Source organism: Gorilla gorilla, chromosome 4, assembly GCF_029281585.2.
Source record: "Gorilla gorilla gorilla isolate KB3781 chromosome 4, NHGRI_mGorGor1-v2.1_pri, whole genome shotgun sequence".
Lineage (NCBI taxonomy): Eukaryota > Metazoa > Chordata > Mammalia > Primates > Hominidae > Gorilla > Gorilla gorilla.
Genome location: NC_073228.2, coordinates 13,419,923 through 13,432,013, shown reverse-complemented (window position 1 = coordinate 13,432,013; position 12,091 = coordinate 13,419,923). Strand labels below are relative to the sequence as shown.

Genomic DNA, 12,091 nt, shown 5'->3' with positions numbered 1-12,091 from the left:
GCTTGAAAAAATTTTCTTCTATTACATCTTTGTTCATTACTATTTTTTTTTTTTTTTGAGATGAAGTCTCACTCTGTCGCCCAGGCTGGAGTGCAGTGGTGTGACCTCAGCTCACTGCAACCTCCACCTCCCAGGTTCAAGCAATTCTCCTGCCTCAGCCTCTCTAGTAGCTGGGATCATAGGTGTGTGCCAACACACCTGGCTCCTTTTTGTATTTTTAGTAGAGACAGGGTTTCGCCACGTGGGCCAGGCTGGTCTTGAACTCCTGACCTCAAGTGATCTGCCTGCCTTGGCCTCCCAAAGTGCTGGGATTACAGGTGTGAGCCACCATGCCCAGCCTATTACTTCTTTAGTAACAACTATGATTTTTATGTTGTTCGTCTCCCTCATCTTACACATTATCTATTGTTATTTCCCTTTGCATATTAGCAATTTCCTAAAATTGTCCTCCGTTTAATATATCCACTGTTACACAGCACTAGTTCTAATCTAACTGGTGCTTCAGTATATTTTAATTCTGCTTTTGCAGTTTTGACTTTCTTAGCCATGTCCTTTCCCTTCTCTGCTTTCCTCTCATTCTGTTCTTAGTTCTCGTTCTGTTGTTATTTCATAGATGTCATGGCCTTTTTTTTTTTTTTTTTTTGGAGACAGAGTCTTGCTCTGTCACCCAGGCTGGAGTGCAGTGGCACAATCTCGGATCACTGCAAGCTCCGCCTCCTGGGTTCACAACATTCTCCTGCCTCAGCCTCCCAAGTAGCTGGGACTAAAGGCGCCTGCCACCACGCCCAGCTAATTTTTTGTATTATTAGTACAGACGGGGTTTCACCGTGTTAGCCAGGATGGTCTTGATCTCCTGACCTAGTGATCCACCCGCCTCAGCCTCCCAAAGTGCTGGGATTACACGCATGAGCCACTGCGCCCGGCCATGCCCTTTTTAATTTAAGAAAAAAATGTCTTAGCTTTACTAAATAAATAGCTTCAATCGGTCTGTGTTTTTCTGAGATATCTAAACGACTTGTTCCTCTCAAATGCTGCACAATCTTTGAACAGCCTCCTTTTGGTCCTAACCCCTTTGCTGTTCACACCTGAGTGCTAAGGGCACAGCCTGAGAATGTACAAACTCCAAACAGGAATTATTGATTCCAGGCCTGATGGACTGAGTTTGAGCCATTTTCTTTTCCAATTGCTTGGTTTTCTCATTAAGTTGGGGAGCTAGATGCTGCTGGCTGTCATGTCTGTTTTTGCTAGTTTTGAGACGGCATGATGCATCTGAGGGCATGTGCCTGGGAGCCAGTGTTCTCCCCGGCTCTGCTTCCACACCTCAGTGCAGAGCATGCTGTTCCCCTCCACCAAGCCCCTTGGCTTTCAGCCTGGTCACTGTGCAGCTGCTGCAGCTTCAGAATGGACGTGATGAGGAAAGTGATGGGGATGGAGACACAGGAGGTCAGCTGATTCTGACTGTGATCAGTTTAGTGATTATTCTCCTTATAATGGGGGTTAGCAGAGCCCCTATTGGGTGAGTGTTATGAACTGCACATCTGTGTTCCCTCATCTCCCAAAATTCACATATTCAAGTCCTAGCTCCCGTGTGGTTGTAATAGGAGGCAGGGATCTTGGGAAGTACTTGGGTTTAGATGAGATAATGAGATCATGAGAGTAGGGCCCACCCCCTGATGAGGTTAGTGTCCTTTAAGCAGAGAAAGAGACACCAGAGCTACCTCTCTCTACTATGTGAGGCACATCGAGAAGGCGGCCATCTGCACACCAAGAAGAGGGCCCTCACCAGGAACTGAGTCTGCAGTATTTTCTTGTAGCCTCTTGAAATGACCAGGACAGTGGGCCCAAGTGTTTGCCTTCCCTCTTCGGAGGTCACCTTTGCTTTTCTGATGCAGAGGTGAACTTCTTCAAAACGCACCCCTGAACCCAACAACCTCAGAACTGGCAAACAGATCATTCCTTCCTTGGTGCCCAGAGACCCAACTACCAGGCTTCAGCATCTCAGCTCAGCACCAGGAGAAAGCAAATACTTTGTGGTTTAGTTAAAAACTTCTGGTGCAAACAAGCTAGCTCAGGTAAAGGGGGGTTTATGTAAGACAGTGGGTCTCAGAGACGGAGAGAAAGTGCTGCCCTGGTCCTCTGTGGTGGGTGGTGGGCAGCGGGCAAGCCGGGGCCTCAGGGGCAGCAGGAATCTCTGCAGGATCTGCCTCCAGAGTGGGCCTCCTCCCGTCTCCTGCTCGCTCCCCACCGCACAGAGCCTGCAGCCAACCCTCTGAGACCCTGCACCTGCTGTGGCCCCTGCTGAAGATTCAGAAGCCCGTGGGGTTTGAAGGGCCTGGTTTCTGGATTTCACAGTTCAGTAGAGGAGAGAGAGAGAACAGCCACAGAGGCGGCTGGGTGAGCATTGCAGGTAACAGAAAGGACAGAGACCCCTTGGTGTGAAACAAAGTGAAGAGATCGAGAAGCCACACGTGCAGAGACAGACAAGAGACCTGGCCCCCAGACCTGAGACACTGGGGAGATGGCCTGTGTGCCAGAGCAGACAGGGAGGTGTGGGGAGGCGTGGGGAGGAGGAGGAGCGACGTCGTGCCCACTAGCTGGCGAGACGACGCCGTCGACAGGCTGGAAGAATGTTACGACGTCCAGCGGACATTAACACAAGCAGGCATATGTCTGGACACTTTGGTGACATTTTCTGACCCTAAAGATAATGAAGAACTCTGCACGCCCCAGACAGAGAGGACAGGCTCATGCAGGAAGGAGGCAGAGCAGTGCCAGCCTGCCCAGCACTGAAACTGAGGCAGGGCTGGTAGGGGCCGAACTGTGCCCCCCAAATCCGTGTGTAGGGGCCCAGCACTGAAACTGAGGCAGGGCTGGTAGGGGCCGAACTGTGCGCCCCAAATCTGTGTGTAGGGGCCCTGACACCTGTACCTCAGAATGCAATGGCATTTGGAGATGAGAGCTTTAAAGAGGTGCTTAATATGAGGTCATTAGCGTGGGCCCTCATCCAGCATGACCAGTGTCCTTATGAGACAAGGAGATGAGGACACAGACACACAGAGGGAGGACCCTGTGAAGCCACAGGGAGAAGACAGCATCTATAACCAACCAGAGAGTCCTGGGGGAGCCAACCCTGCCGACACCTTAACCTTGGCCTTCCAGCCTCCAGAACTGTGAGAAGAGAAACGTCTGTTGTTGAAGCTGCCCAGACTGTGGCAGTTTGTGATGGCGGCCCTAGCAAACACACACAGGGCCGCTTCTGGAGCATTGAAAGAAAAGGACCGTATCAAGAAATCCCTGACCTGGACAAGATCATTGTAGATCAGGTCAAAAGAAAGATATTTTTTGGACAAGGGAGGACTCAAAGTATGCTATCAATGAGGCCTTTCTGAGGAAATTGCTTAAGAAATTATTCCAGTCAATTGAAAATTGAATCAGAGCCAGGTGCGGTGGCTCACGCCTGTAATCCCAGCACTTTGGGAAGCTGAGACAGGCGGATCATTTGAGGTCAGGAGTTCAAGACCAGCCTGACCAACATGGTGAAACCTCATCTCCACTAAAAATACAAAAAAAAATAAATAGCCGAGCGTGGTGGTGCCTGCCTGTAATCTCAGGTACTTGGGAGGCTGAGGCATGAGAATCACTTGAACCTGGGAGGCGGAGGATGCAGTGAGCCAAGATGGTGCCATTGCACTCCAGCCTGGACGACAGAGCAAGACTCTGTCTTAAAAATAAAAGAAAACTGAATCAGGAAAAAAATAGTGGCGAGCAATGATTTCTGTCCACAATTTACTGGATAAATCGAAGTGGATGATGAGGAAATGAACGTGAATTATAAGAAGTTTCACACTGAGGCTGGGCGTGGTGGCTCACGCCTGTAATCCCAGCACTTTGGGAGGCCAAGATGGGCGAATCATGAGGTCAGGAGATCAAGACCATCCTGGCTAACACAGTGAAACCCTGTCTGTACTAAAAATACAAAAAAATTAGCCGGGCATAGTGGTGGGCACCTGTAGTCCCAACTACTCGGGAGGCTGAGGCAGGAGAATGGCGTGAACTTGGGAGGTGGAGCTTGCAGCGAGCCAAGGTTATGCCACTGCACTCTAGCCTGGGCGACAGAGCAAGACTCCATCTCAAAAAAAAAAAAAAAAAAAAAAGTTTCACACTGCGACAAGCCAAATGGTTCTTGGACTAGGAGAGATATGTTCCAGTGAAGACATTAATGATGGCCTGGATCAGAAATTCTAAATGATTTCTACTCAAGGGTTTGTGGGAGGTTGGGGAGGGAAGTGGTGTCGTGGAATGACATGTAATCTGAAGTCCAACTGTAGTGGGTGGTAAAACAGAGCAGGGTGGGTGGGGCATCATGATGATTTCATTTTGATATGTTGATAGAGAAATATAACTTAAACATCATCATTTAAAAATGAAATAGAGTTGCCTAGGCACAGAAACTCACACTGGTAATCCCAGCACTTTCGGAGGCCAAGGTGGGCAAACTGCCTGAGCTCAGGAGTTCAAGACCAGCCTGGGCTACATGGTAGAACTAAAAATACAAAAAATTAGCTGAGCATGGTGGCACACACCTGTAGTCCCAGCTACTGGGGAAGCTGAGACACAAGAGTCACTTGAACCCAGGAGGCGGAAGTTGCAGTAAGCCGAGATCACGCCACTGCACTCCAGCTGCAACAGAGTGAAACTCTGTCTCAAAGAAAAAGAAAGAAAGAAAGAAAGAAAAGAAAAGAAATAGAGTTGCAGAGTAGACATTGCAAATTAACAAGAGGAGAAATTTCTTAAAAGTTCCTTTTGGGACCGGGCATGGTGGCTCACGCTTGTAATCCCAGCACTTTGGGAGGCTGAGGCGGGCGGATCACCTGAGGCCAGGAGTTTGAGACCAGCCTGACCAACATAGAGAAACCCTGTCTCTACTAAAAATACAAAATTAGCTGGGCACGGTGGCGCATGCCTGTAATCCCAGCTACTCGGGAGGCTGAGGCAGAAGAATCGCTTGAACCCAGGAGGCGGAAGCTGAGATCACGACATTGTACTCCAGCCTGGGCTCGAAACTCCATTTCAAAAAACAAAAACAAAAAAATTTCCTCTTGGATATATTGCTGCAAGTGTTTTTGCACATGAGAGCATCAGTGACAGACCAGACCACCTAGAAGGCTAATGAAGGATTCCCCGAGTGCTCTGGAAGGAGCTTGAGTTAGAACTGTACTGCTTCTGTACTGAGCAATGGGCTCATTCCCAGTGGGGGTGAGTCTTGGCAGATCTCTCTCCACCCCTTGCTACTGGCACTGGCCTGGCACAGAGAGGGCCTTCTGGAGCTCAGCAGAATGGAGCAGAACTGAATTTCACAGAGCAATTGGGCTCTTTCTGCCCTGGGACCACTCTGATATCATCCTACCGGTGGAGAGCACTGCACGGCAGCTCCCACTGCACCCCACACATCGCAGCACTTTCCATGGGCCTCTATGCAGCCTGGTTTGCCCCAGGGCAGCCCCAGGCCCCCACAAAGCCCCGCTCTGTGCTCTGCCCCTTGCTTACCTTCATAGCCTGGGAAATTCCTTCTATATTTTGTTTTGCCTTTTGCATCCTGTTCTGCAAGTTGTGCAGAATTTCTCGCACCTCTTGAATATACTGAAACACACCTAAAATGGAAATATAAAGGAATCTTACAAAATGAACAATTCAGGCTGGGCGCGGTGGCTCAAGCTTGTAATCTCAGCCCTTTGGGAGGTCAAGGCAGGGGAATCACAAGGTCAGGAGTTCGAAACCAGCCTGGGCAACATGGTGAAACCCCATCTCTACTAAAAATACAAAAAATTAGCTGGGCATAGCAGTGGGCACCTGTAATCCCAGCTACTCGGGAGGCTGAGGCAGGAGAATAGCTTGAACCCGGGAGACAGAGGTTGCAGTGAGCCGAGATTGTGCCATTGTACTCCAGCCCAGGCAACAGAGTGAGACTCTATCTCAGAAAAAAAGAAAAAAAAAAAAAACAATTCAGCAGGATGAAAACTTTTCTTGGGTTGGGTTAACACTCATCACTATGAGACAGCCCTGGGAAAATACTCCTCCTATTCTGGAACATGATTCCCAGAAGAAATCGTTGAGCATTCTCTGAAATGAAATGCCAAGGAATCACAAATATAGTGTCCCTTTGGACATAGGGTTTGGAGAATGTGTGGACCCTTCACCCCACGTAGGAGCCCCAGACTCCTCACATTAAAGGGTTCCACCTCTGGGAGCATCAGAGATGGGGCCAGGGGGTCGGGGGCCTTCTGCCTCGTCCAGTGGTGGAATGAAGGGAAGACGGGGACTGGTGACTACACTTCTTCCTACTTTGCTGACGTCTGCCCTGAGTTAGCCAAGATGTGCACCAGCTCTGCTCACCAGCTGTGCATGCTCTGTGCATGCTTGATAAACCAACAGTGGAAACTGGGCCTCCAGCAAGCCCAGTTTGGGAACCTTGGAAACCTCTTGGCAGTTCCCAGGGAGTCTTTGCCAGATTCCGTTTCTAAGTGACACAGTTGGGCTTTTTTTTTTTTTTTTTTTTTGCCTGGGCAGGCAGGTGGGAAGTAACTATCCTTTAGCCCCCTTGCAGTTAAAGCAGATCCACGCAGCCAGGAGGCAGAAGTGACCACTCCAGTGGTGTTTGAGGACAGATGCTGGGCAGGTCAGACCTCCAAGTTTAATCCAATGTGGGAGGAATGTGGCCTCCGTACCTTCGCCATTCCAGAATAATGTCGTTTCAGCGCTCAATAACTTGACATCAATTGCTTCCAGTTCTGACTTTATTAGTAGAAATTCTACTGCCTTCACTGTAGTCTTTATCTGCAAAACAGAGGTGACAGGTTTTGTTCCGAGTCCAACCAGATTTTAAATTGTTCTCTGGTAAGGACTTTTATTCCTCAACACCAACTAACACGGTCTGGATCTGTGTCCCCACTCAGGTCTCATGTTGAATTGTAATCCCCAGTGTTGGAGGTGGGGCCTGGTGGGAGGTGACTGGATCATGGGGACAATGATCTCACGAATGGTTTAGCATCATCCCCTTGATGCTGTTCTTGGGATAGTGAATGAATTCTCATGCAGTCTGGTTTTTAAACAGGTGTAGCACCTCCCCCACTTCTCTCTTGATCCTGGCTTGTGCCAAGTGATGTGCCTGCTTCCCCTGTACCTTCCACCATGATTCCAAGTTTCCTGAGGTCCCCCCCCCCCGACTATGCTTCCTGTACAGCCTGCAGAGCCATGAGCTAATTAAACCTCTTTTCTTTATAAATTACCCAGTCTCGGGTTTTGGGTTTTTTTTTTTTTTTTTTTTTGAGATGGAGTCTCACTCTGTCACCCAGGCTGGAGTACAGTGGCGTGATCTTGGCTCACTGCAATCTCTCTGCCTCCCGGGTTCAAGCAATTCTCCTGCCTCAGCCTCCCCAGTAGCTGGGACTATAGGCATGCGCTACCACGCCTGGCTAATTTTTGTATTTTTAGTAGACACAGGGTTTCACTATGTTGGCCAGGCTGGTCTTGAACTCCTGACCTCAAATGATCCACCCACCTCGGCCTCCCAAAGTCCCAGGTGTCAAGTTTTTCTTTATAGCAATGTAACAGCCTAATACGCCAACCAAGCCAATGATGATTGTTTTTTATTTGGAAATCGTATTTCAGGACACTCCACAATTTTTAGAATGACTTTTATCACTGAGGATTTATGTACAGTTACTGTTTTATGTTATAGTATTCCTATCTCTTTCTAACCCATACCATGACTAATTAAGAATTAACTGTGTATAGGTTGGTGTAAAAGTAATTGCCATCTTTGCCATTACTTTTAATACATAAATCCTCAGTATATAATCACAAACGTTTTGTACTTCATTTCTTTTTATGATTCTAAGCCAAAGAAATACATGTGGATCACTGAGCATTTCTTGGCTCAGACCCTTTCCCCGGTCATAAATCTAAAGCTCAAAATCTTTTTTTTTTTTTTTTTTTAAATATAGAGATGGGATCTTGCTATGTTGCCCAGGCTGGTCTCAAACTCCTGAGCTCCAGCCATCTTCCCACTTCAGTCTCCCAAAGTGCTGGGATTACAGGTGTGAGTCATGGTGCCCAGCCTAAAGCCTGAAGTTCAGTTATACAACAGAAAACCCAGGATCTGCAGAGAAACTATTCAAGTTGTTAATGGATCAGTGTTAACAATAGTATAGTTTCTCACTTTGGGAGGCCGAGGCAGGCAGATCATTTAAGGTCAGGAGTTCAAGACCAGCCTGGCCAACATGGTGAAATCTTGTCTCTACTAAAAATACAAAAATTAGCCTGGTGAATACAAAAATTAGCCCGGTGTGGTGGTGTGCACCTGTAATCCCTACTTGGGAGGCCAAGGCACGAGAATCGCTTGAACCCAGGAGGTGAAGATTGCAGTGAGCCAAGATCGCACCACTGCACTCCAGCCTGGACAATAGAATGAGACTCTGTCTCAAAAAAAAAAAAAAAAAAAAAAGTATAGGTTCTATATAGTTTTGTTCTAGTTTGCCCTACTCTAAGAAATTAATGCTTGAAAACCTGAATTTACAAAACAGAACAAACAAGGGAGAAGTTTTCATGATTCCCTTAAATAATAAGTACCATTTAGCCCTAGGAATCTCATCGTACCAAGCAACATCTTGTTTCATGATTTCTCAAGGACCCTTCTACATGAAGTATGGAATCAGAGTTAAAAGTACACACTAGATGCTGATTTGCCTTTCAGAATAATTCTTTACATACATTTTGGTACTTTATTTTTTGAGACGGAGTCTCGCTCTGCCACCCAGGCTGGAGTGCAGTGGCGTGATCTTGGCTCACTGCAACCTCCGCCTGCCAGGTTCAAGCGATTCTCCTGTCTCAGCTTCCTGAGTAGCTGGAACTACAGGCACCCAACCACCATGCCCAGCTAATTTTTTTATTTTTTGTAGGGATAGGGTATTAGCACGTTGGCCAGGCTGGTCTCAAACTCCTGACCTCAAGTGATCCACCCGCCTCGGCCTCCCAAAGTGCTGAGATTACAGGCGTGAGCCACTGTGCCCGGCCCATTTTGGTGCTTTAAATAGTGTACCTCCACCCATGCCTTCAAATGTTTTCTGACCATTAACTCGTAGGATAGGTGCGTAGGAAAGAGAAATAGAGTATAAGAGCCGTTACCGGCTGAAAACCAGACAGAAGTAAAGGATGCATCTACAGGATTACAAAGCAAGACGATGTGTAGCACGATTCCATCCATCAGGGTTGGGTTGTTAAACAATGACAAGGACAGTGGTCTCTTCCCAGTCAAGGAACCCTGCTCTGCGACTATACCCTACGTGAGAGAATCTCATAACACACCTCTTTAGTGTGCTCGTGACTAAATCACGGTGCTCCTACCATACCTGGAGTCCAAGGCGGGAGCTCTTTAGACAGAATCTAACCAGCTGGAGAAAGGTGCTGTGTTTCTAATGAATGGACCGTGGACAAAGATATTAGGGCTCCTGGTGATCAGAATCTGGGGAGCCCTGCCGCGGCTGCTGGGGAGAGGAGCAAGATTCCGTCACAACAACAAAAAAAAAAAATAAGAAAAAAGGAAAAAAAAAAGAGGCAAGAAGGTCAAAAGAGAAGGCATCAGTGTGATGACGGAAGCACAAGTTGGAGTGATGTGCTTCGAACATGAAATAACGTGGCCGCGAGGGTTAATTTGTCAACAGGACTGTGCCACAGGGTGCCCAGATTAAACATGGTTTCTGAGGTGCGTGTGAGGTTGTTTCTGGATGAGATAAGCATTGGAATGCGTGGGCTCAGGAAAGCAGATAGCCCTCCCCAGTGTGGGTGGGTCTCATCCAATCGTTGAGGGCCTGAATAGCACAAAAGGCGGAGGAAGGAGGAATTCACCCCTTGTTTCTGCCTCATGGCCTGAGCTGGGCCATCTCATCATCTTCAGCCTTTGGACTGGGATTTGCACCATCTGTTCCCCTAGTTGTCAGGCTTTGGACTCAGAGTAATACCACCTGCTTTCCTGAGTTTCCAACTTGCAGACAGCAGGCTGTAAGACTTCTTAACCTCTGTAATTGCGTGAGGCAATTCCTCACAATAAATCTCCATATATATATGTCTATATCTTTGTCTGTCCATCCATCTCCATCCATCCATCTGCATCTATCCCCCCATCTATAGCTATCTATCCATTCATCCACCCATATAATCTATCCATCCATCTACCTGCTTTTCTATCTCTCTAGCTACCGATCTATCTATCCATCCATCCCTCCATCCTCCCATCTGTCTATCCCATTGGTTCTGTTTCTCTGGAGAACTCTGACTAATACAATGGCCATGAGCCCAGGAAGGTGCAGCCTTTAGACGCTGGAAAAGACAAGGAGACAGACCATCCCCTTGAGCCTCCAGAAGGAGGCAGCCCAGCGGATGCCTTGACTCCAGGAGAATGAAACCGATCCAGGACTTCTGACCTCCAGAACTAGAAGGTAGGAAATATGTGCCGTTTAAAGCCTCTCAGTTTGTGGTGACTTGTTACAGCAGCAACAGGAAATGAACAGGGTCCAGACTGGCCCTGTTCTACTGTGGCTTGGGGTGGGGTCAAGGTTGTATGGTACAAATGGTCACCTTTCCCAGGGTATATGAATGGAATCCATAAGAAAGGGTGTCTAGAAGGAGGACAAGCACAGTGACTGCCCGCTGAGCCCCACAGCCACGCTCTCCGGGCCCCTCCTGATTGTACAGGGATGTTTGTAGCAGCTTTATTTGTAAAAGCGAAAACTGAAAACAACCCAAATGCCCATCAACAGAGGAATGGATAATAGTGCTATATCCATGCGACACATTGCCACTCAGCAATAAAATTGACTCAAGTTTAAAAAGAAGAAGAATGGTGCTACATGCAAAAACGTAGATTAACTCAAAATAATTAACCAAGTGAAAGCAGACAGAGAAAACAGACCACGTATGATACCATTGCCCTCCGGTTCCCGACTCGGCTTCCAGGGCCTCGTGCCAGGAAGGAGGTGTTCTCAACAAGCCCTGTGTTGCTGGACGGGACCGCCCCCCACCTCCAACAATTACTGGGAAGTTTTTCCACAGTCAACCTCTTGATTACTGCGTCAGGTCCCTAGATCAGATGGATGCCAGGAATCAAGGCCAAAAAGGAGTTCTTGAACCAAAGAGCTGAGCAGGGACCGCCACCTCCTAGCCCCTCACACACAACTTCCTCATGATAATCCTACTCTGGGTTCCAGGAAATGCCCATCCAGTCCTCCCCACATTAACAGAAGTAATGGAAGCAATGTTGAATGACTTTAATATTATCCAAAATTTATTCAGGAGAGTAAATGGATCTATAAAGAATCATGTAATTGGCCAGGCTTGGGGCCTTATGCCTGTAATCCCAACACTTTGGGAGGCAGAGGCGGGCATATCACCTAAGGTCAAGAGTTCAAGACCAGCCTGGCCAATGTGGTGAAACTCTGTCTCTACTAAAAATACAAAAATTATTTGTATTTTTACTACCACCAGCTGGGCTTGGTGGTACACGCCTGTAGTCCCAGCTACTCAGGAGGCTGAGCCAGGAGAATCGCTTGAACTTGGGAGGCAGAGGTCACAGTGAGCCCAGATTGTGCCACTGCACTCCAGCCTGGGTGACAGAGTGAGACTGTCTCAAAAAAAAAAAAAAAAAAAAAGTAACATAAGCCAAAGCCCAGTGGGAATAAGATATTCATCACCAGCTGTTCTGAGTCATCACTATCTTTGCTGCTGCTATTTGCATGAATAACGAAGACTGGCTTGAACCATGTCTAAATATTAAAATACACACTAATTTAATTCTGTTCCACTTAGAGATCTTACACCAGCAGTTGTTGGGTGACAACAAATGCTGGTGTAAGATCTCCAAGTGGAACAGAACAGGACGGCAGGACAGAGGTCTCTGACTGCCTGGCTCACGAATTTATCCCAAGCACATACACATAGTAGGTACTCAGTAAGCATGCAGTGAATGAAAGAATGAATTTGAGTAAATGGGAAGATTTCCCAGGAAGAGCCACATCTCTGAAACACACAAACTGAAACT

At 47.5% G+C, this 12,091-nt stretch overlaps 1 protein-coding gene across 1 annotated transcript in view; it reads right to left on the bottom strand.

Moving 5' to 3' along the window:
- Positions 1-12,091, bottom strand: part of DNAH17 (dynein axonemal heavy chain 17) — a 155,801-nt gene that overhangs the window by 124,247 nt on the left and 19,463 nt on the right. Inside the window, exons 15-16 of the mRNA XM_055388775.2 lie at positions 6,726-6,834; positions 5,548-5,651 (exon numbers count right to left, since the gene is read on the bottom strand). Of these exons, the coding sequence (XP_055244750.2) occupies positions 5,548-5,651; positions 6,726-6,834 (213 nt within the window). The remainder of the gene's footprint in view (positions 1-5,547; positions 5,652-6,725; positions 6,835-12,091) is intronic.